The sequence below is a fragment of the Schistocerca americana genome, chromosome 5 (assembly GCF_021461395.2).
Source record: "Schistocerca americana isolate TAMUIC-IGC-003095 chromosome 5, iqSchAmer2.1, whole genome shotgun sequence".
NCBI classification, from domain to species: Eukaryota; Metazoa; Arthropoda; class Insecta; order Orthoptera; family Acrididae; genus Schistocerca; species Schistocerca americana.
The window spans coordinates 409,159,280-409,184,276 of NC_060123.1; the positions used below are offsets into that span (position 1 = coordinate 409,159,280).

General features: G+C 38.2%; 1 protein-coding gene across 1 annotated transcript in view; it reads right to left on the reverse strand.

The window, feature by feature from the left end:
- The window catches only part of LOC124615645 (non-lysosomal glucosylceramidase), a 260,067-nt gene that overhangs the window by 168,107 nt on the left and 66,963 nt on the right, over nt 1-24,997 (reverse strand). The window contains exons 2-3 of the mRNA XM_047143656.1: nt 24,388-24,476; nt 19,740-19,920 (exon numbers count right to left, since the gene is read on the reverse strand). Of these exons, the coding sequence (XP_046999612.1) occupies nt 19,740-19,920; nt 24,388-24,476 (270 nt within the window). The remainder of the gene's footprint in view (nt 1-19,739; nt 19,921-24,387; nt 24,477-24,997) is intronic.

The following is a 24,997-nucleotide window of genomic DNA, read 5'->3' on the forward strand; positions in this document are numbered from 1 at the left end:
ATGCAAAAGCTTGTCAGGATGGCAAAGAGCACAAGCAACAGACATAGATCGTTGGGCTTTTAGGTCGCAACCACTGTTAGTGACAGGTGACGGTTTGCTGTGCAGAAGTCAAAATGTGAACTGTGTGTGGTGGTTCCTGCATTATTTAAAAATGAACTTTTGCAACATGCTCATGGTCATTTGTTGGCTGGATGTAGAACGACAGAGAGATGCATAGCAACAAAGTTTTGGTGGAGAACCAGAAAGAAAGATATGCCACGTGCGCAAAAAGCAGAGCTGAGTCGCCAACATGTGCCATTGCAAAGATTACCAGGAGCAACCAAAACTTTCAAAATGCTTGGTTTACATACCTTGGACCTCTCAATAGGGCAGCAGCTTGTAACATATATTCTAACAATAATAGATCATTTTCCTGGTTTGTAGCAATGACAGAAATTCTGGACCAACAAGCAAGCACAGTCAGGAACTGATGGTTAATAACTGGAGACTAACATTTGGTTTTTCCTGATACTATACATTCAGTTTTTCCTGATACTATAAAGATCAGGGTACAAATTTTATGTCAGATCTTTTGAACTAGTTTTTCACCTGCTTCATATCTGAAAATTTCACACTAGGCTTTTCTATCCACAAGTGAACAGATGTGCCAAATGGGTTCACCATACATATCTGAATATGATAAGCAATTATATGAATAGTCAACATGAAAATTGGGACACACATTTACAACGTCATCTCACCATACAATTAAAAAATACACAGCAGTACAGGTTGTGTACAGTAGAAAGATGCCATCTCCTTTTGAGGTTTGGAAACCTGAATTAGGTGGCAACGAGGAGTAAGCAACAAAGTTTACAAAACTAATAAAAGAAGTGGGGGAGTGGGTCAAATGAGTGAATACAAAAGCACTCTAGCATCAAGAGAAGATGAGAGAATGTACAGGGAAACTACCATAGTACTTAGTAGGCCAGTGAGTTTTGGTAACCAAACACCAAAAGGAAGAACAAAAAAGTTTATAAATAAGTATCAGGGCCCATATCTGATGCTACAGATGACATCATCTGCAAATGTGAAGATACAGTTTCTGATGAAAACACTGATTGTTCTGTAAGCTGATTCAAGACCTTCTGTGTAGTGGCAGATGCATTCCCACAGATTACATCATCACAGGTGGAACTGAATAAAACCTCTAGGAAGGAAAAGAAGCCACGAGTTAGAACTGTTCAGGATTCTGATAGCTTATCATAGTTTCCTTTTGTTAACTGTGTACACTTGTTTCATTCCAACTACAGGGATTTGTTCTGTTTTGTTTTTGGGGCATTTAATCTTGTCTGTGCTAGGTATTTTAATAAGTTCATAATGTGTAGTGTTCAGTAGTATTTTGTTATGCACCAATGCTTTTGGAATGAGGTAGGTAAAGCGACAAGAAAGTTTTGCAGGTTACAAATTCACACTAGCAAAGTAGTAATAATTTCAGAGAACAGAGAAAAATATGCACTGATGTCCAGAGAAGTTACAGGCTTGCCAGCAGAAGAGTATTTCGGTCTGTCCAACCAGAGTGGTCTGGACTGTCACGTACGTAAAGTAGAATTGTTTCTGGGGAAATACAAAACGACAGTGTTGGAGGAAGTATTGACCCGTTATCCACATTTCCAAAGAATAAGAGTGCACTATATACGTTCATTATACGCTCCAGAGATAAAAATTTAACAGAACGGTTTGTGATAGAAATAGTGTTATCTTGTCACTTAATGGCAACAGTTATGGATACAACAGTTACAGGTACAAGAGTAATCAAGCTGACACAAACTTTGCCTTTTTGGCCAGAGAAGCCATTTGAGATACTGGCAGTCCAAAAATCTGACATTTTTAAATAATACCCTCAACCTGGATGTCCTTCACTCAGTAGACTAACTTTTTGCAACACAGAAGGGGTATATTTCCACAGAAAAGATGTTACAGCACATCCAAAAATACTACGAGAAGCAGCTTAATCAAGTTATAAACATAAGCATTTCAGCTAAGAGTAATATAGTGGTTGGAGTCATCATTTGTATAATTTATATTTACTACATGAGAAAGCCAGAGTTACTTATGCATGAGTTACCTATTGTATGGTTTGGCAATATTACAGAAAACACTACGGAGTAGTAGAGGGAATCATAGGATTAATACAATATTTTAAAGATTTGTGAGATTGGCTTTAGTTTTTATAACAGGAATATTCCATGGAGGATGGTTTAATAAGCAATATAGACTAATGGAAAGTGTGAAAATTCAGGACGAATTTGTTAAGGATTGGGGAATATTGCATATACATGCAGGAATAGAATTTGGTAAGTAAACAATGGAGATGGCTAAATGGGGCAGGTCTGCCGGTTATGCAACAGTGTCTTAACTGTATATCAACAGGAGGGGCACGAAGTACAAACCAGCTGAGAGTTCATTTCATCAGAGTATGAAAAACACATTCAACAACAGTGCAAAGCTGACAAAACATGCTACTGTAACGGGGGGCTAAATGTAGCAACTACACTTAGAGATAGCATAGAAACACCTTTCAGGAAGCAAACTTTTCAAAAAGTAACAATCTGAAACCCTGCAGTTAAACACTAAAGCAGCTGATAGCGCTGACAGGCTCAGAAAACGAGAGCACATTTGGTCGTGCATGTGTGTGTGTGTGTGTGTGTGTGTGTGTGTGTGTGTGTGTGTGTGTGTTTTAGGGGGGGGGGAGGGGTGGAGATCTCATCATCACCCACTATAAAATCTCTGCTTCCTTCAAGCACATTCTCAGAGTTTTCTTTATGCTCATTCTCTGAATTAGGTAATTCCATTTACATTGTTGATGCTGATGAAAGACCAGCTCTAGTAAGTAGCAGGATGCTTTGGTGAATTCAACAAGCGTCTACAAGCTGCTGCCAACTTGGAGTCCACCACTGCAAACCCACAGCTATCTGGCTGTGGAGAGGACTTCTGATCCGCAAATCACAGTCTCGGTTCCAACAGTAACTGACTTGAGAACGTGGGGAAGTTCCTTGCCAGCCATTGACATGCTAACTCGTGTTTATAAGCAGTGCAGACACAGCACAGTCACTGCTATGCATTGCAGGAAAGACAATAGAGTGACTGTAAAACTCCCACCAATAAATTATTGTTAATTGAATGATGTTTCATTAGTACCCCGCTGATATACGGGATCACTCACCTCCACTCTCCATTCAAGCTCCCATTGACAACGCAACCCCAGCATGGGTCATAACAACACTTTTACATTATGGAAACAGTTGTAGAAATTTGCTCCATATTTTAAGTGACCCAAATTAACAGCTCACATGAGGTAGAGCAAACTCGACATCATAACAGTCACAAGAAGGCTACTTAAAGATCAGTGTCACTAAACAAGGCCTGTCTTCAGCATGAAATACACACAATGAAAGAAACTACAAGATCCAATAGTACCTCCAGTATTGTGACATGCAAAATCCAAAACCAAATGAATTCTGACACACTACAATATAGAGGAGTGAGATAACTACTCATCATATAATAGCACTGTTGAGAAGTGGCCAGAGCCACAAAAAGCTCAGCTCTCAGTTTAAAAAAAAATTGTTCATTTTTCCACGCAAGATTTTCTAAACTAAAACACTGCAACAACCACTACACATCTGACTAAAATCCTTTTTTGTGTTAGGCCACATCACAATGATACAATAAATTAATTGTAAAGATGACATTTCAATGATCTCAGCAGTGGTTATCATAGCTGCCCTGAATAATAATGCTGCAAAGATGGTAAAAACATCAGCATTTTAATGTATGATAAAGATGTGGCCTAAAACCCAAAGGAATCTGATTCAAATTAACATTGCTCATGAAAGCCTAAACTCTTATTTCATTACATAACACCTAATTTATTTAGGCCAAACACAACTAGAACACTTTCATAACTACTTATAAAAAAAAAAATTATACATAAAACTTTCTACAAATAACAACCACAATTTCAGATGGGAATTTAGAAAACACCACACATGGTATGTTCCAATCATGTACAGAACAATGTGGCAGTCTTTTGAACCAGGAACACTAAAAATGTTAGTATATGTATTTTCAATGACCATAAAAAGTACCTACTCACAAATTATCAAAATACAACGCATTCATTCAAAAACATTATGCAAGATCTTAATATACTTTATCATTTAAACAAAAGTCACAGAACTGATTCCGTAGATATATACTGGTGCCCCAAATCTCTCTTTAAAAAGTGACACCAGAAAGAAATTTAAAAAATAGTTAGGGGATCAATATTTTTAAAAAAAATTCAAGCACAATGTACAACAATTATGATACAATACTTAATCCCGACTATTCCATGGACTAAATTACTTGTGAGAGGCATTAATAATCAGTCAGTTCGATGTTCCTTAGATAATTCAATTGATTCCTATCAAAATGATCCAGAAAAATCCACAGTCTGAGTAAATAGCTTCATACTGGCCATTTACAGATAACTAATAAGCACAACTGCTTAAATTTAAAATAACTGAACATTTTAGTCTTTCAGACTACTATAATATTAGTAATACAAACTGAACTAGTAACAGAAGCAAATATCTTTATCTTGTGCACAACATTGCGACAAGCTGTGCTGCATGCAGTGCAGTGTTGCAGTTTGCATTGTTGGCTGGCGTGTTGCAAGTCATCAGTTCAGATCAAACTGTTAGCGATTATTTGTTATGTTGTATTTATCATTTCCGGAAAGTTCTCAAAATTTCTTATGTTTGTAATATTTATACATTCTAGACTATTTGATGTTTGTACAAATTACAAAAAACTCTTTCCAGGAAGTCAGTTCTCTTTTGGCTGTACGTCGTCGTCTGTAATAATTGTGCCTTCAGGCTAAGGGTACTACTTCACTGATGGCCCTTCTTTCTGATTTGGATTTGATTCTGGTTAAATGTGACACTGTCTGTTGGAGCTACCACGCACTTTAAAAGTTCTCCATCAATGTGGTTCCAATTATGCAACCTAAAAGCCGTTGGCTACATGGGCAGGAACCAAAATACAAGCAATGCATTGCTTCCAAGGCCTGTATGCTCGGGTAACTAATGTATTTCAAAATAGCAAAAATTCAGCTTGTGATGGGTCAAAGGTGAGTGGTTGATGCTACGAGGAAAATAGTCCCAAAACATCAGTTACAGATCAAATGCTACTGGATAACAATATGTTAATGTGACCATTTATTTATGTATTTTGTTTTCAGATGTAAATCTTGTACAAAATGTGTTGTACGTGTAAAAAAGGAGAGAGAAGCTGTAAAATGTCAATATTAACAGTAGCCAGCAATGTGGACACTCCGTGACTGTAAAGTTTCAATGGCACCACAGAAGCTGGCCGCAATACGATTCTCCGACAGCCATTTACTACAATGAAACTTTTGTTAAAAAAGTTACAATGATGCCGTTCATCTGTCGATCTTTAATGGTTCCTAAGTTTTTTAGTACAGAATTAATGTCAGATGTGTAGAGATTTTAGTCCAATGCTGACGGGATAATTGAGTACCAGATGGGCAAATCACCTTATAATGTGGTTTAAAGTTATAATAGAAAACTGATCAGGTCAGGTCATTAATTTACAGGGTAATAAATCAACTGAATTTTCATTAATTACTAATTGAAGCAATCTGTGCAGGGAAGGGAAATTTATGTTGAGAAAACCTTTAGTGGTCACAGACTGATCATTTCTTCTTTATCAACTCGAATCAGAGAGATTTTGGTCAGAAGCATCACCAACTGATTGCCAGTGTGGGTTTGGCTTGAGTTGTTTTGGGGGAGGAGACCAGACAGCAAGGTCATCAGTCTCATCGGATTAGGGAAGGATCGGGAAGGAAGTCGGCCATCCCCTTTGAAAGGAACTATCGTGGCATTTGCCTTGAGTGATTTAGGGAAATCATGTAAAACCTAAATCAGGATGACTGGACACGGGATGGAACTGTTGTCCTCCCGAATACGAGTCCAGTGTGCTAACCACTGTGCCACCTAGCTCCGTAATTGCCAGTGTGTAGTAGTTTTGCCTGTGCAGAGTCTCATCTATTGAGAATGATGTCTGCTAGTTGATACGGGAACAATTTTGATAAGTCACCTTGAGCACTAGACTCAAGAGTAGATCTGATAGTGTATCGGTGATTACAGTTGAGGCAGCAGACAGTTTTGAGTTGCTGACAGACAGTTTTATATCCCAGCCAAAAATTTTATTGAATTCTCCACTTTTATATGTGGTCTTGCAGAACTGTTAAAAACCAAAGTACAGCTTTGTTAGACACTTGTTTCACACTCTGGAACGAGTTTCCACTTATTCTCGAAACCTATAATTCGGAGTATTAGTTTGATTAAAAGACAATGCCTGAAGAAGTTGACAATTGTATCACAGTTGTTAATTGGCATGGACCAAGTGGTAACAGCATTAATAACTGTTTTAGAGGCAAGACCAATCTAGGACTGTGTCAAATACTGGCACCCTGTTTGTAGTGGTTGAGAGAAACTAGAGAAACAAATTCCATCTTGATACAATACAAAATTAAAGTTATGATTATCCTGCTAATAAAATGATATTCACAAACATGAGATCACATCTTTAAAAAATTCATGGGGATATTTTTAATACAAAGCAAGAGGAATGATAGCTATTTCACCGATAAAAATCCAATACCTACGAATGAGGTTTTAATTCTAAACAGAAAGAAAAAGTAAGGACATGAATATGCAGTCAGATAGATGTGATTACAGAAAAAATATAAGAAAAATACAGGCCTTCTTCTGTTATGAAACATAGAAGCAATAACAGAGATGTAAGGACTCCCTGGTCAGAGATACTAGTGCTAGCTAGTGCTAAATTTATTAGGACACTCTTCCGATTTTGTAGTGGTAATTAATTCTTCCCTTTACAAGTTTGTTGTATTGTAATGTTGAAGAAAATCTCTGCCACCAGTCTAATGCACCATGAAGAATGGGCTCAGCCAACTTGGATTTACACCGCAGCCATCAAATGAAAGCCTAGCTACTGACCAACGCAGGTAAATCAACTCCTTCAACTATTATGCTCTGCTAAAAAACATATTTGGAATACAGAGAACTGCGTGCCAGTATATTTCCACTGTAGATTTCCTGTACACTTACACTACTGCAGAGAGAGAAGAGGAGATTTTGATGACTGCTATGCTGCCTGACATCAACCATTCTAACAGTTCTGACAGTCAGCACAAGACAATTACAATAGACCTGTGGGATGAAGCCCACTCCCATATGCTAGATAATGTCACTTCCCAACATGCTGTACCACATCCGTGTCCTGAGGTACCAGCCACAAGCATGGCCCTCAAATTCAGGGAAGCTTAGTGATGCAATCACCTATCGAGTTGAGGTCACCGCAGATGCAAATCCTCCTTGGATGGCAGCCACCAAGATGTCAGGAAACCTCACTGATATCATCAGCAGCAAACAAGTCCAGGCATTAGTCAACGCAGGAGTTTCCTTTCCTGTAATGTGGATCATATCATCACCAACTAAAGAAGACTATAGTCAATTATACAAAAACTATGTGCTAAAGTTACAAATGGGAAATATGTTCAGCTGATAGGAACATATTATAGGTATCCGATCCCAGACTCCTATAGTTGTCAAGAGAGAGCCGTTGGGATGTGGTAGTGAGTTCCTAGTTATGCTTTTAGGCGCCAAGAAAACATCATTAACTAACTCATTTACTACGCAGTAATACAGGATTGTCTTCCAAAGTGCCATGCCACACCCCTGCTAGCAGAGTAGGGCCTCGTCAGTGGCAGAAGGCCAACTTTCGCTCATCTCACAGTATCACCAGAACAGCGAAGCATCAGGTGGCAGCAGCTGCATCACAGACGGCTATTGCCTGCAGAATCTGGTGGCCTCCAGCTCTGCGTATCCATCTCCAAAGTGCTTTTGTGAATGTCGAAGATTTGCACTCACGAGTCTCTCCCAAGGCCCACTTGAAGTACTCACTGGCTCATAAAGAGAGTTGGCTCTCTGGCGCCGTTTAGGAAACAGGAGCCAACAGCATTGGGTCCTGCCAGAAGAATGGGATGAGCAGCAGCAGTGACCGCCCACTTGAAGACGGATGACGGACGGTGTCCAGTTCACGAAAGTCGAGCTTGCAGCAGACATCCAGAGCAATAGTGGCCTCTGCGCCCCATAGTGCAGCCTTGGATGTTAGTAGTACGGCTGGCAGCAACAGCAGCAGTGTCCTTCCAGTCGAAGTTTTAGTTCCACAGACGATCGGAGACTGCTAGGCAAGCCGAAGGTCAACCTACATAGCCTCCCCTCTCATTGGTTATACGGAACTGATACAAAGGCTGAGACTATGTACTGGGCAATGTTTTGAGACTATTTGCTAGGCAGTCAGCAATCAGCATTCAGCAGTTAGACATTTGTTAAGAAGCGTTGCAGTGGTGGGGATGGGTATGATGGCACATATCCTGTTTTTTTCTTTGCTGTCATCTCTCCTACTGACTTCAGACTTTTGCAACTTCACCTTTCAGAGGCTCTTTTCTGCTGGCTGAATACTTAAAGTTGTGCTGTACTTAGCCTTCCTTATGAAACTCTTCTCTGTCACTAGTATGGCGATATCTCTCAGCTTCCATGATATAATTATGCTTCGCTTGCAGAGTTGGGTGCCAAGTCCTTCACCGTGCTGTGACAGCTTCCACGTTTACCGCAACTCACTTAGCCATTTTCCCCTAGCTGGCAGTCTATTGGTCACTGACACAGGTAGTCTGCCTTCCAGGAGCTGCCAAGGCAAAATTTGGACAAACTTTTAGTGCCCATCGGGGATACTATCCTGAGGCATAACAATATAACTCCAAAAGTTACTACTAATGACTGAACACAGACAGCCCTTAAAACCTGTTATTTTAACAGAATTTAGTTGTTGTGTTATTCCTGGGAGGGAATTCTTTGAGGCACCACAAGCAGTCATAGGCTGTGGAAGATCAGAGCTCCAAATTGATAAATGTATTCCAACACACACAGATGACAATTATTGCTCTGTACAATTGTTTGCCACTGTAGACAATGTTATGCTGCAGTCATCAATAAGATGCATTTCAATTGTCAATCTATATGCTAATTTACACTGTGAAGCTTTTGTCACCTGCAAAAGCTACTCAGGCTCACAAAAGAAATCTGCATGCTAGTGGTTATTATAAGCATCGTAGCTGGCCAAGGAGAACTTTGAATCACTAACTGTCATAAGTAGTGCATAGGAGCAGCCAAACCAGTCCAGGAAGGGTAGCTTAGGGCCACTGACAAAGAATCTTGTGCCACTATCACTGCAGTCTACGCAGGGGAGGAACCTACTACTGAACTGCCAAAAGGATCCAACCTCACAAAGGAACAATGTCAGTGAGTGCTAATCATTCTGCGCCATTTTTGGACACACTCAAATCTGGAGGAGAGAAAAGACAGACCAAACACCCCATGGTAAAACACAATATTAACACTGGGGATCGTTCATGAATTAGCCAGAGCACTCATATTGCATTTCATTGGTTAAATGATGCATAATATGGGAGAATGTGAAGAGGATGCTGCAAGTTGAAAGCAACGAACCTTCAGAGTGTCATTGGCCCTCTGCCAGGGTCCCAAGGAAGGCACGTGTGTTAAAAAAAAGAAGGTCAACCCTCTGCTGCACACTGATGACACCCTAGACTGCATGAAAGTAGCAAAGTAACTCTCAACTAAGGCCAGGCAGGCAGGCTGTTGACAAGTCGGGGTGGATGAGGCTGACAAGGGAAAAGGCTGCCTTCACAAGTCCTTATGGAATCTATGAATTCAAAGTTATACTGTTTGGAATCTGAAAAAGTGCTTCTTCATTGGCGAAGAAATAAAAATCTTGGGGCATCTAGCAAATGGTGATGGAGTTCATCCCAAGCCAGACAAAATAATCAGAGCAATCACAAATTTCCTGACTCCTTAGCAGATTTGTGATGTGCGGAGTTTTCTAGATATGTGCTCGTACTACTAGTGATACATAATGGACTTCTGCACCAATCTATGTCCCTTGTAATTACAACTGCAGGAAGATGTTGAATTTTCCTGGGACAAGGCACAAGCAAGCTCTTTCTTCATTTTTAAGGTGGTGCTGTCAAGTCCTAGCATTTTATGACAAGACAGTACTTCACACCAGTGCTAGAAGTTATGGGGTGAGTACAATTCTAGTACAAATTCAGGAACATGCTGAAGAAACGATAGCTAATTCTTCCGGAGCATGCTATAAGTCTAATAGGAGATACTCTATAGCTGAAAACAAGCATCTTGCAGTTGTTTTGGAATTGATACATTCTGGTAGTACTGATTTCAAACCATTCAATGTTGACACACACCACCATTCTCTATATTGGCTGGCTGGTCTGAAATAGCCAATGGACCAGCTGCTGAGATGGGGACTGAGGCTTCAGGAGTACAGCATCACACTGATATACAAGAAAAGGGTTATAGGGTTGTAAGGAAATCTGACTGCCTTTCAAAGAATCCATTGGCAGAGTACACCAACCTGGGCAAAATCTCAGCTATCGCTGCATTAAACTACATTGCTGCTAAACAGAGGGAAGATCCAGCATTGCTGAAAACCATAGAAGCCTTGAGGAATGAGGAATCAACCAAAGGAGATTTCCAATTAATAAATACAACCCTTTATAAGAGGAAATACGATATGATGGGGCATAAATGGTTGCTCATCATCCCTGTTCGTCTACAGCTAGCTATCCTGAAGTTTTTTCACAATGTTCCAACACCTAGTCACCTGGAATTCATGAAGATTCTAGACAGAATTAACGCAGCTATTATTGCATTAACCATTAGACCACAGGTGGGCAACTGACGGCCTACACGCCACGTCTGGCATGTGATTGGTTTCAATCCAGTCTGTGGAAGAAATTCCTAGTGAAGCTAGAATGAACATCTCCTAAAAAAAACCACCACACACGAGGGTTTTGACACATAATTTGTTAGTGTTTCATTTCAGAAAGGGGTGCAATTAATATCTTATTTCTACCAAACTGGAATAGACCTACTGTGGAGGTTTCCAAAGTTAACAAATGAGAATCAATGGATCACAGTTTGCACTAAATATTTCATCCGCTACGCTGTCACCAAAGCTGGACCAACTGCCAAAGCTCCAGAAATTTTAGGTTCCTTGTAGAAGACATCATTTTGAACGATGAAGCACCCCCTTGTGATGGTCTCTGACTAGTGACAAGTTTTCCAGTCAAGACTTCTATCAGAAGTAATTTCACATGGTGACATCATCCACAGGACATCAACTGCCTAGCATCCATAAACAAATGTCTCACAGCACACTTTAATAATATGTTGTCAGATATGGTGCAATATATGTTGATGTCTAACAGAGAGATTGGTATGCACTGCTGGTCAAGACAGTCACATTTAACACAGTAAAGCAAGACATTACACGCCTTACGCTATTTGTTTTACACCACAGTCATGAGGTTGCAATGCTAATGGATACACTGTGTCCATTTCAGCCGGATATACTGTGTCCATTTCAGCCAGACGATGCTGAGGATGGCTACATAAAACACCTAATCACCAGGAATGAAGAAGTAAACCACCAGGAATGAAGAAGTAAACTGAGAGCACTATAATAGCAAGCTCAGACCAGTGAGATACACGCTGCATGACATGGCACAAATTTGAATGCCTGTGCAAAATGTGGGACTTGGAAAAGCTTTTAAAGAACTGCTTTGGGCAGTGTCATATCTTTTAGTCATTTTGCAACATCACATATGAATTTGAAGACTATGACCCTTCATCAAGAAACAAAAGTACAGAGGTGTCATTCATTTTCTCCACATGAAGCACTACTACAGGCTGCAGGCACAGGTCATTAAAATAAAGGCTTCTCGTTCAATGAAAGGGAGAGGATACCTACAATGCTCATCACAGTGAAGATAACATGATATCATGATCAGAACCCAAGAATCTGCCAGTGCTGCCATATAGGGAACCATTGACAAGATATAGATCCAAGGTGCTGTAGTTGGCTCCAATGAAAACTTCTGAAACAGCGGGTTGCTGATTCTCCAAGAGAGGGAGCAATGCTGCAAGTTGTGCTGCATGCTGTGTGAGATGGTGGTTAGTGTCACTGGCTGGCACGCTACCAGTTGCCAGTTCAAATCTGATCACCAAATATTATTTCTTACTTAATATTTATCATTCCCGCAAGATTCTTGAAATTTCTTATTTGTAATATTTGCATATTCTGGAATATTAGCTGTTTGTATAGATTGCAGCACTCTCCCTTCAGGTGGTCAGTTTTTTCTAGCTGTACAGTGATGTTCGTAATATATGTAGTTTCAGTGTTAAGTGTCGTACTACACTGATGATACTGCATTGAGATTCGGATTTGGTTCTGGTGACAGTATGATATTCGCTTTAAATTAAAAATTTAGCTCTAGAATTGAAGTAGTTGCCCAGAAGGAAAAATTTTATTTCTAATAAAAACTCTGCTTTGCCTCAGTTAGAGATTGAATATTATTGTAGGAATGATCAAAGATCTTTCTGACAAGATATTTATGAGCTACTACACCTCCACTAATACAAAATGAATAATATTTTTCTTCTTGAAGAAGCAATTCATTATTTTCATTTGTTTTCATTCGTGAGAAATTAATTACAGTAGGTTTCCTTAGTACCGTCAATGGGGTGATTTTGGACGGTTTTGTCGTTAATTTGATCATAACTTTTGTATATATTGGTGGATTAAATTGATTGTTGTGTAAGTGGTAGGGTATATGTGTAACAAATAAAATATCCCAGAACCAGAAAGTGTATGTGAAGGCATATTTATCTGAGGCAGTTAAATAAAGTGTCTGAAGTCACCCCATGGATTTTTAATACTGAGACTGTTCGTCAATTATTCACCTAGGGATACAACTGATGCAAAATAAAAGTTGTGGGAAGTGATAAAAGCAATCTTGCGCTTAAAATAACTGGCTAATGGACGTTAAAATAAGTAACTGTTTGTTTCTATGCAGTGCAAAGAGCAAATAAGCCATACTGTCCGAATTCGCTCTGGTGTCCAAAATCACCCCGTTTGACATACACACAATTTGTGAAGGTGCAGTAAGAACATTAAACTCGACAAAGAGATGCGCACCAGATGACCAAGTGAGCACGAAGTCAGTGTTCACTTCTGTGTAATAAATACTTTTTAGTGATGAATTACTCCTTAACAATATGACATCAGATCATATACTGTAGAAATATGTAAAATTTATTGAGATGTGAATTTCTTTGCTTCCAAAATAATTATAGTATTTATAGTCTGCAATGGTGATATGGATGATACGGACTGGAGAAATCCTGCAGCAGGCATAAAACATACTGAAAAAATACTAACACAGCTGCATATTAGCTGGTGTTTTGAATAACATACTTACATGATTTTTTGGATTTCCAGTGAAACACACACAAAGCATAATAAATAGAATGTTGTTGCATAAAACGCACATTTCACTAACCCAGTTACAAGTACACAGCTTCTAGTTCTTCAAAATAAGGATAAATTTTAAAAACACCTAATGTTTAGCAAGGTAGATCAGAAATTAAAAAGCAAGTGTTAAATGGAATTATTCCCCATGAGAAAAAACATGGTTGCAGGCTTTTCCAAGAAAGGAGGAATATCCAACTTTTTCTAAGCAAATATGTTTAGGAGTTTACTAGATAAACTGGGGTTTAACACCCATCTATAGCAAGATCATTAAATACATAACAAACCTCAATTAGGGCAAAGATGGGGAAGGAAATCAGCTATTTTCTTTCCAAAAGAATGATTCAAGAATATACTTTAATCAGTTTAGGGAAACCACAGAAAATTCAAAACTGCTTAGCCAGATGAGCATTTGAATGCTAATACTTTTGAACCCACATCCAGTGCCTTAATCACTGTATCACATCAATCATTGTGACAGTTTTAAGATTTCATAATTATGTGCTAGACACAGGCAAAATTACAGATGGTTCCCAATGAAAATGAGTGCAATAGCTCTACGGGTAAAATTAAAAATTACGATAGAAAGTGCACACATGCAAAAAAATCGGTACTTATTGTGATAATACTTGCCTGGCATATTAAATTATTAAAAACAATGATAAAATAAGAAGAAATAAGAAGTTTGAACACTGAAAAATACAAAGATAAATGTGTGTGTGTGTGTGTGTGTGTGTGTGTGTGTGTGTGTGGGCGCGCGCGCGTGCGCAGCATCAACTACAAACACTGAATATATGCAAGAAAATGGGATGTCCTCCCACGGCTATTGTGAAAAAAGTGCTGATAAAGGAATAATGTGTCTAGAATACGAAACAGTTTACAACTATGTGTGTGCAAATGTTAAGTCAAAACCAAAAGACTTGGTTCTGTTTGAATTGCTGTAAAGAAGAAATGCACGAAAAAGTAAACAGCAAAGACACTAAAGACGATATTATAGTGTTTCTATTACATGAAATTCATGGGTTAAAGCTAAAAAATGAATTTCAACAACAAAAACACTAGTGTGATAAATATTGTCAAAAATGCCAGAAAACTGTGAGAAGTGGTGTTGAGTGCATGGAATGCGGAAACATATTCGATTTTCAATGTGGGAAAGCAGATACCTCAATAAAGGGACAACAGATAACCATAAAAATCTGTAACTATGATGAATGTAGGTCAAAAACTATTAGTCTTAAAATATGTACCATACCCTATTATAATGGACCTGAAGATAATGAAACTCACACAAACACATCTGAAGCCAAACACAAGAAACAGAACAACATGGATTGTGGCACAAAAAGCGCACACGCATAATATCATCTAATACAAACCACATCAAAAGATCTTGCGGCAACCCACGTTAGACGATGCCTGCTTTGAAATTGAGTAAAACAAACAAAATAACAAATGCAACAGATAAAGAACAAGATGGAACACAGAGTCAAGAAATACCAAGAGAAAAAAAACAACACACATCAGAATCTACTCTGATGATTTTGGAAGAGAGGTTGCTACAAAAACAAAGACCCTGACAACTAAAAAAAAAAAATAAATAAATAAATAAAAAATAATAATAATAGAAGGCATAGCGAAACCCAGAGCAAGATTCAACCAGATCCTCACCAAAATTGAAGACTGAAGTACTCTGTCAAAGAGTGACTTTCTAGTTCTTATAGGAGGTTCCAATGATGTATACCATAATGAAACAGCTGCAGCAACAACAGCACTGAAGACAACACTGGGCAAGTTAACATATTATTTAAATTACCTCATCGCTATGATTTAATTGAATCATCATGTGTAAATAGAGAAATAACCAAAGCTAACTAGTATTTTGAAACATTCTGCAAACAGTTTAAAAACGTAATTCTTTTAGATATTAAGGAATGTCTTATGTGTAACCATCAGCCCTTTGACAATTGTAACTGCTCGAGAACTTGTAATACCAAGCCATAGTCAAGGCCTAAGAGGATTAGGAAAACCACTGCTGGCCCAAAAAATACTTAGTGTGGTAAATAATAAATTATCTTGTAACAGCAATTTAGAACATACATATCAAAACTCACAACCAAATCAGGGAAATGTATAAGGCTGAACACGCTTGAAATGTGTCAGACTTGGTCGAAACAAAGAGCTTCAGAATGCAATACAAAAAACACACTTGAAGTAAATAATCACACTAAGCCCAATGTATGCAATGTACCACCTTGCAACAAAAATGAACTACTTTTGTTACATATAAATGTACAAGCCCTAAGAAACAAAGTAGTGAACTGTAGAAGTGGCTGCAGGAAATTAAGTGTGGCAGTCTCTTTGTGAATGAACATTGGATTAAAAGTGCAGAAATAAGCTTATTTGTACCAATTGGCTATTTACTGGCAACAAGCTATTGTAGACCAACAAAAATTTGAAACTAAAATATTCAATCATAGACCTCACAAGCCTGTCTGTTGAAGCATCTGCCTTGGTTATACACACTCAGAAACTCATTACTGCAACAGTTTACCGACCACCAGCTTCTGATAATGAGATATTTGCAGAAAACTCTCTGAATTACACTCACTGACTGCCAAATGTAAGGAATATAAGACATTTATCACAGGAGACATGAATATAGATTTAAGAGTAAAGAGAAAAACTGTGGTACACATCCTAATATCTTAAGATCAATGAATTACTACAGCTTAAATGAAAAACTGACCAGAATGGAGGCATGCCTTGACAGTATAATTAGCAATGTTTGAGGAATCAAGTACAGTGGGATACCATCAAATTAGGACTATCTGACCATGATGGGATATGGCTCAAAATTGGAAATCTGACACTTGATGATACCAGGATGACACTGAGTTCTCAAGGAAGAGATCACTAAAATAATGAGAAATGTATTGAGTAGAACAGAATGGGCTGGAATACTAACCATCTGCAAAGATATAAATTAAAGCTTTTCTGCATTCATATCCAATATAAAAAATACATTGGACAGTAACTGACATCTAATTACTAAGAGATGTAACCCTAGCAATATGCATAAACCACAGTATACAAAAAAGTGGTACATCCCACACCTCAATAAAATCAGAATCCCTTTACTCATGCTGAAGGGCAAAATTGAAAGCAGTCAAGAAAACAAGAATAGATATATAAACTTAAGAAAAATATACAAATCTGAAATTAAAGCAGCAAAAATGAAAGCAAATGGAAGAGTATATTTTAAATTCTAAAAACAAATGTAAAGCTGCCTGGAACATAGTTAAAAGTGAGATAAACGTGGAAAAGGAAGAAATCAGCAACCCAATTAATTGCAACACTCTCAATGAACACTTCATAAATTCAGTAAATGCCCACATACCAAAAAGTGATGATTTAACTGATACGGAAGCTTTTCTTTTGCAAACACAGAATAAAACAGATGAAAGATTTAACTGGTGTAGAATATCTGCTGCAGATACAAATAACTCTGAAAACAAGCTTAACAACTCTAGAACAGAAGACTACTATGGATTCAGTACCTTTGTAATAAAGACTATAATCAAGGAAAGCAGAACTCCGATGGAAGGTGCCACGAAATTCTAGTTCATTTTCAGCCAAGTGTCTGGATACTTTGGATCACATATTGTATTAAGCCTGCAAAAATGTCTTATATGTTGATGATATGACCATGATCTCCACAGGTGAGAGTATGCAAGAGGTGGTAAACAAAAATAATGAAGTTTCTGAAAAATGTAGGATGTGGTGTGTTGCTTACTAGTTATGCATAAACAACACAAAAACAGAGGAAATTTATTTTAATCTGAAGGTACAGAAGGAAGAGAATCATAGTGTCAAACTATTGGGACTGAAATAGACCAAAGGCTCTCATGGGATGACCTTATAAGCTATCCAACAGGCAACATTGCCGATGTGATATTCCTGCGGTATAAACTAAGATATTCTCTCAGTAAAAGTTTATTGATGCTTTGCTACTACGCATTTTTTCAGTCACAGCTACAATATGGGATTGTGTTATGGGGTAATTCAACAAGTACAAACTATGTATTCAAACAACAGGAAAAAAGCAGATGTATACAAGGACTGGGTCCAAAAGAAACCTGTAAGGAGCACTTCAGCCTATTAAATATAATGACCCTTCCAAACTTCTATACAGGGTTATTACAAATGATTGAAGCGATTTCACAGCTCTACAATAACTTTATTATTTGAGATATTTTCACAATGCTTTGCACACACATACAAAAACTCAAAAAGTTTTTTTAGGCATTCACAAATGTTCGATATGTGCCCCTTTAGTGATTCGGCAGACATCAAGCCGATAATAAAGTTCCTCCCACACTCGGCGCAGCATGTCCCCATCAATAAGTTCGAAAGCATCGTTGATGCAAGCTCACAGTTCTGGCACGTTTCTTGGTAGAGGAGGTTTAAACACTGAATCTTTCACATAACCCCACAGAAAGAAATCACATGAGGTTAAGTCGGGAGAGCATGGAAGCCATGACATGAATTGCTGATCATGATCTCCACCACGACCAATCCATCGGTTTTCCAATCTCCTGTTCAAGAAATGCCGAACATCATGATGGAAGTGCGGTGGAGCACCATCCAGTTGAAAGATGAAGTCGGCGCTGTCGGTCTCCAGTTGTGGCATGAGCCAATTTTCAAGCATGTCCAGATACATGTGTCCTGTAACGTTTTTTTCGCAGAAGAAAAAGGGGCCGTAAACTTTAAACCGTGAGATTGCACAAAACACATTAACTTTTAGTGAATTGCGAATTTGCTGCATGAATTCGTGAGGATTCTCTACCGCCCAGATTCGCACATTGTGTCTGTTCACTTCACCATTAAGAAAAAATGTTGCTTCATCACTGAAAACAAGTTTCGCACTGAACGCATCCTCTCCGTGAGCTGTTGCAGCCGCGTTGAAAATTCAAAGCGTTTGACTTTGTCATCAGGTGTCAGGGCTTGTAGCAATTGTAAACGGTAAGGCTTCTGCTTTAGCCTTTTCTGTAAGATTTTCCAAACCGTCGGCTGTGGTACGTTTAGCTCCCTGCTTGCTTTATTTGTTGACTTCCGCAGGCTACGCGTGAAACTTGCCCGCACGCGTTCAACTGTTTCTTCGCTCACTGCAGGCCGACCCGTTGATTTCCCCCTACAGAGGCATCCAGAAGCTTTAAACTGCGCATACCATCGCCGAATGGAGTTAGCAGTTGGTGGATCTTTGTTGAACTTCATCCTGAAGTGTCGTTGCACTGTTATGACTGACTGATGTGAGTGCATTTCAAGCACGACATACGCTTTCTCGGCTCCTGTCGCCATTTTGTCTCACTGCGCTCTCGAGCGCTCTGGTGGCAGAAACCTGAAGTGCGGCTTCAGCTGAACAAAACTTTATGAGTTTTTCTACGTATCTGTAGTGTGTCGTGACCATATGTCAATGAATGGAGCTACAGTGAATTTATGAAATCGCTTCAATCATTTGTAATAGCCCTGTATGTACAACTGCGTAAAAGAAAATATATGACAATTTACACAGAGAATGAATTTACATTTGCACAGCACGAGAAACAACTGCATGCTTGATATACCATATTCTAGGCTGTCACTGACACACAACAGTCACAAACACCTAAGTCTAAAGTTACAAAATAAACTGCTACAATCAGTCAAAACCCTCACCTTCTTTAAATTTAAGGAGGTATTAGACATACGGTTAAAAATAAAGCATACTATTCAACTGAAGAATGTCTTGGAGGTAATTTGTAAGGAGTGTATAAAGAATGAAATATGTAACTATCATCAACTAAATGTGTAAAACTGTGTAATTAATTCCTGAATGAAATAAACGAAGAAATAGTGTAACTATCATTAACTAAATGTGTAAAACTGTATAATTAATTCTTGAATGTAAACCATGTAATTATTATTAATGAAATCTTCTGAATAGCAAGAAGTTTATGTACTTATGTGTATATGTAAATATTGGTAACAACTATACTTTTACGAATATGTAAAATGTATTTTGACAAAGCCAATTGCATGGTAAACATGCTGAATGGCTAATAAAAAAACATATAACATAGAAAACACTAACTGTATGTGTGTGTGTGTGTGTGTGTGTGTGTGTGTGTGTGTATAAAGAAATTTAAATCATTAAAGCTTACCGGCATGATGACAATACCTTCTGGTACAATATCTTCTTGTCTGTAGACTGTATAGTAATAATGAACTGATTGGCATGAACTAATGCATATTCGTAAACACCTGGCTTAAGTTGGTATCTACAAAATTCTCCCTTAAAGCCACGACCAATTGTTCCACAGCCAATGCCACCCAAAGGTACTCCTACAACAGTAAAAAGGAGCAACTGAAATAAAAACTGACACTCAGGCAACAGCATCTGCAGCTTTCCAGCAACAATACTGAAAAGTTCCAGGTAGCATGAAAAAATACTGAGAGAGAGAGAGAGAGAGAGAGAGAGAGAGAGAGAGAGACCCTATCTGATGGTCAAGAGCACATTCCCTTTCTTTATCATGCACCTGTCTGCAAGTTGTCCCTTCCGTCCTCCCAATCATTATCAACGTGAATACTGAAAGCCATTCAAAAATCCCAAGCCCTGTTTCTCCACATCTTGTCAGTCTGTCCAAATAAATATTATAGATAAATAACAATTTTTACACTTTAGATGGCCTGTACATTTTATACACAAATTCTTCCTCCAATACAAACTACATCACCTCCATCCTACACAGATCTGTTTTAGTGATTAAGTCATCAGCTGTTAACTAACTAGGATGTCAATCTGTAGTTTTGTGGGTTCACCCTTTTATGTTTCTTACATATTTGACATACATGCATTCTTTTTCCACTCAGCGAGAGATTCACAAAAGCGCAAGTTAAGTATGGGGTCATCGTCAAAGAGTACACTCTGTGAAACCGAATTTGGGTTCCATCTGGACCAGTGACTTACTTGTTTCAACTCTTTCAGCTGTTCTTCATTGCAATCCTCCAGCACAAATTATTACATTACATATCTTTATCCTCTTCCTTTCCTGCCATGTCTAGCCCCCATAGGAACCAGTCTCTTCTTTTAACGCACTGACAGCCATGAGGCCACCAGCAGCCACACCAAAGCCTCTTGCCTGACACAATCCACCTATCAGCAGCCGCAGCAGAGACTCACACCTACGACCATGTGCCTGGCCTGGCCAGGCAAGGAAACATCCATCACTATGTGTGTGACAGTCAAAGTGTTAAACTTCATTCACACTGTGTGTGTGTGTGTGTGTGTGTGTGTGTGTGTGTGTGTGTGTGTGTTTGTGAGGGGGGGGGGGGGGGGGGAAATTGCACATGCACTCATTTAAATAACTTATCTGCTGTCTGCTGCTCAATAGCTTAACTTCAGACTTCAAGATTTTCCGATTTTCTTTGTTCACTGTGTTGTTATTACTCTGCTCTGGCTCTTTCAGTATCATGCAAGCATATCGCCAAGTATTTCTGCATTAATTATTTCATTAGTACCAGCCAAACGCGGGCAAGCACTTTAATTGAAGAGTAACCTTTTTTTTTTTTCCCAAATGAAGGAAGCACCTGCACTTAATGTTCTCATATTACCTCTTATTTTACATACTTACCAGGACAAATTTAGTCTATATAATTTCTATTAATAACTCCTGTACCAAGCTGTGTGATTCTGTATATGTGGAATCGGAGCATATTTTGAATTTGATCACTGAAAATTACAGAATATTCTTTTGAATGAACGAAGAGAGCATCAAATATCTTTCACAAGTTTTACCTAATGATCTCAACATGTTACATTACAGTGTAATGTCTTTGAATAATATTTCAGATTTTTCTGAACACCTGTTTTCTTTATTTCTGCAGCTTTGTGAATTTCTGTCTTGAGAGCTCATAAATACATCTGTTCATATTCTTCCTTGTTTTCGCTATTTACCTCTTTCTTCAGGAGTGTGATATTGCAATTACTCCCATTTTTATTCATTTACTTTGTTCTCTCATTAGTCAAATATATAGATTTTGGAGGGATCACACACCTTACCTTTTTTTCTTTCTTAATAGAGTCAAATTTCATTCTAAAAATAACAGGTCTCCTTTTAAATAAAAACCAGCAATGATGAGGCCATTCCCCAAATGTGAAACCCCTAATGCATTTTCTGAATACATTACTGGAGCACACTACTCCAGTGCATGAAACAAATTACTTTATGTCTCCATTACATTTGAAATGTCAATAACTGCACAATAATATAACAAGTAGCACTTACCTGAAAAAGTTTTTGGGCAAAGAAGCCAATCTCAACTAAATAACAACTAACAAGAAAGAGTGTTCCTATCCATTGTAATTTTCTTTTCTCTGTGTATTTTCTATGACTTCTCTAACAAATTTCTGTAATTAACACAAAAAATAGATGTGGTTTAGCAATGTTTGTTCCTACATAAACCTTACTGGTTTGTCACGTGGGACCATTTATTTCCTTAATGGTCAACTTACAGGAACATAATATCTATCAGTTGCACACAACAACAACCTGTATAAACCATTTGCCTCACGCACCATTCAGCAGTGAGGAAACAATGACAGCCATCAAAGAAATGAAAGCAGGCAAGGCATCTGGTTTTGACAGCATCCATTCATAATTCCTAATTCGCAGTAGGATGCATGTAAAAAATGGCTAGCAGCTTTCTTTATGATATTCTCCAAACTGGTAACATACCCTGTGATTTGAAAAGAGCAAAAATCTTTGCTCTTAGCCACCTTAAAACCAGGTAAACCAAATGACAAACCACAAAGATATCGACCTACCGCTTTAATTATATACTATATAAAAATTTTCGAAAGAATATTGTATAACAGAATCAGCCACATAATTTTCCAAAGCTTGCCTGCTAAACAGGCAGGATTTTGCCGAAACTGGAGCTGCACCAACCAGATTCTCTGACTGATAACTTATATTGAAGCAGTATTCCAAAAACACACAGAACACTTCAATTTTGTGTATAGATCTCACAGTAGCCACATTACTGCATAGACATAAGGGGTTACATTCAAACATTTAAGTCATACCATGTCTTAAAACTGGAAACCTCATCACTGCTATGTTAAGTAAAAGAAGCTTCCAACGGGTAACAAGATGAGCCCTCTAACAAAGTTTAATAAAGGCCTTCCACAAGAATCAGTGCTAGACCCTCTTCTGTTTTCCCTGTATATAGCAGACATGACTGAGACAAATAGTGGAATAAGTGCTGACTCAATGTACAAATGGGGATTAACAATATCGCCCAGCTGTGACTGTGGTGCAGAATGGCATATTTTTCAGTGCATCATATGTACGTACCCAAATCGATCCAGAGGAGTTCCTGTTAGCAACCAAGGCATCAGTTGTGTATGGCCAGCAGTTGGATATAAGCCTCTGACCTGTGCTTTGTAAATATTGTAATTTTAATCAATTTATAATCATAAATTTCTTCCCTATGTGTTAAATATATTTATGTGTGTTATTAAAGAAAATCCATTTCCTTATGTGGTGTGATCCTAGGCACATGCTAAATAAATAAATATTCTCCTAGACACAACACCTGACTCCTAAAAGCTGGATGCTACTCAGCATTTTTCGCAAGTGTACTCTTGCTGTTGTAAAAGTCATTCTACAGTTTAAGACTCTTTAGAAGTCAAACAATGATTTCTTATTGCTAAAGAGACCTTTCTATCCTCCTCAGGAAACACTCACTATCATACCTTTAAGGGAGTAATGTCAGACTTACAACAATAACTCTTACAGGAGCAACAGGATAGCAAAAGTAATAAACATAACATGACATGACATAAACATGATATCAGAATGCACCAAAGGACAGTGAGTGCGCAATTCAGTAACATTACAAAAGGGTGAAGTATGCACCACTGGGTATACAGAAAAAAGAGCTGTGTTGCATGCAATGGAACAAACATTGTGCAGCCACGACTTGCCATATAATTGAAGGGTTGAGTGGGTGATACACACATAAGCAAGCCTGAAAATGTTGCTAAACTGCTGTCAGAAAAAGTTTTCTTCGGACCCAATTTGTGCAGAATACACATACAGTGCTGTAGCTATGCAGGTAGTTAGGGGTGTGTGTGTGTGTGTGTGTGTGTGTGTGTGTGTGTGTGTGTGTGTAGCAATGTTTGTCAGTCTACATGTTGAGTTGTTACTTTTGCTCCTTTCATAATTTATATTCCACTACGGGCTTTCTGCATCATTCATTACTTAAGCGCCAGACTACAGATTCAAAAGTGTGATCTTTCATCCACAGTCAGTCCTATGAATTGTATCCATCATTCTTTCACCTCTGCCACTGTTACAACAGTCATGAAAAAGAGCGAGCTGCAGGGTGGTCTAGAGTCGAAGTTAAGCTATTGGTCCCACTATAACTGGCTGAGTAACTCAGTTATGACATCAGAGAAATGCAATGACATACCATCTCTTTTAACATCATGGTGTTCAAACCGGTCTTTGGATTAATGACAGATTTATCTTCAAAGATTTTCCATTGCCATATTTACACTGCACTGCCCCAATTAGCCCAAAGTTCAAAACACAATGAAAATATAGCACTAAATAATGCACTGCTGACCACAGTTCTACCAAATGTTCGTATTTTGATAATCACAGGAGCTGAAGAATATATTTACCACTTCTTCCATTAAACATGCTTTTAAGTAATTATTTTGTGAAATTTTTGTATATTTATTTTCAATATAGTCTTGTGAGCCAGTCAATATTGCTCAAAATGCAAATAAAGCAAACTAACCATATATCTGTCTTCCTGTCACCATCTTCAGGTAGTCCATAAGAGGTTTCCTCTGAGCTCTATATATCTTCATGACATACCAAAGATAACTGAAAATAAAAAGGGTATGAAGTTAAATAATGGCATAAAATGAATTATGTAATACTACAAATCAACTGTAAGGAACCAATTACATCCTCTGCTTTCCTCTTTGTCATCATCTTATCATAATGTTGGTGTCCATCAAAAATAATTAAAAACTAATTTTCTGCTATTCTTTCAGACCTCTGCAATACAGAGGAGTCCTTGTAGGCACCACCGACCCAGCAGAGATCATTACATACGCTCAACTACTCAATTCACCCACTCAGCCATTGAAGGAATGTTAACAACTAGCTATTACCAGTTTGTTTTCTGTCTGATATACAACAAACATCAAAAAATTTCCAGATGGAGTTGCTAGTTAATAACACCTTTCTTACCTTTAGCAGAATTTTGGTGAGATTAGTTTTCTACTGGCTGGTTACTAACATTGACTAGCTCACTGACTTAATTTTGCCGTCTCGCCAAGAGTACATAATTACAGGCTATGTACTACATTCTGTTCAATTTGTTACTTAGTACTTTCCAA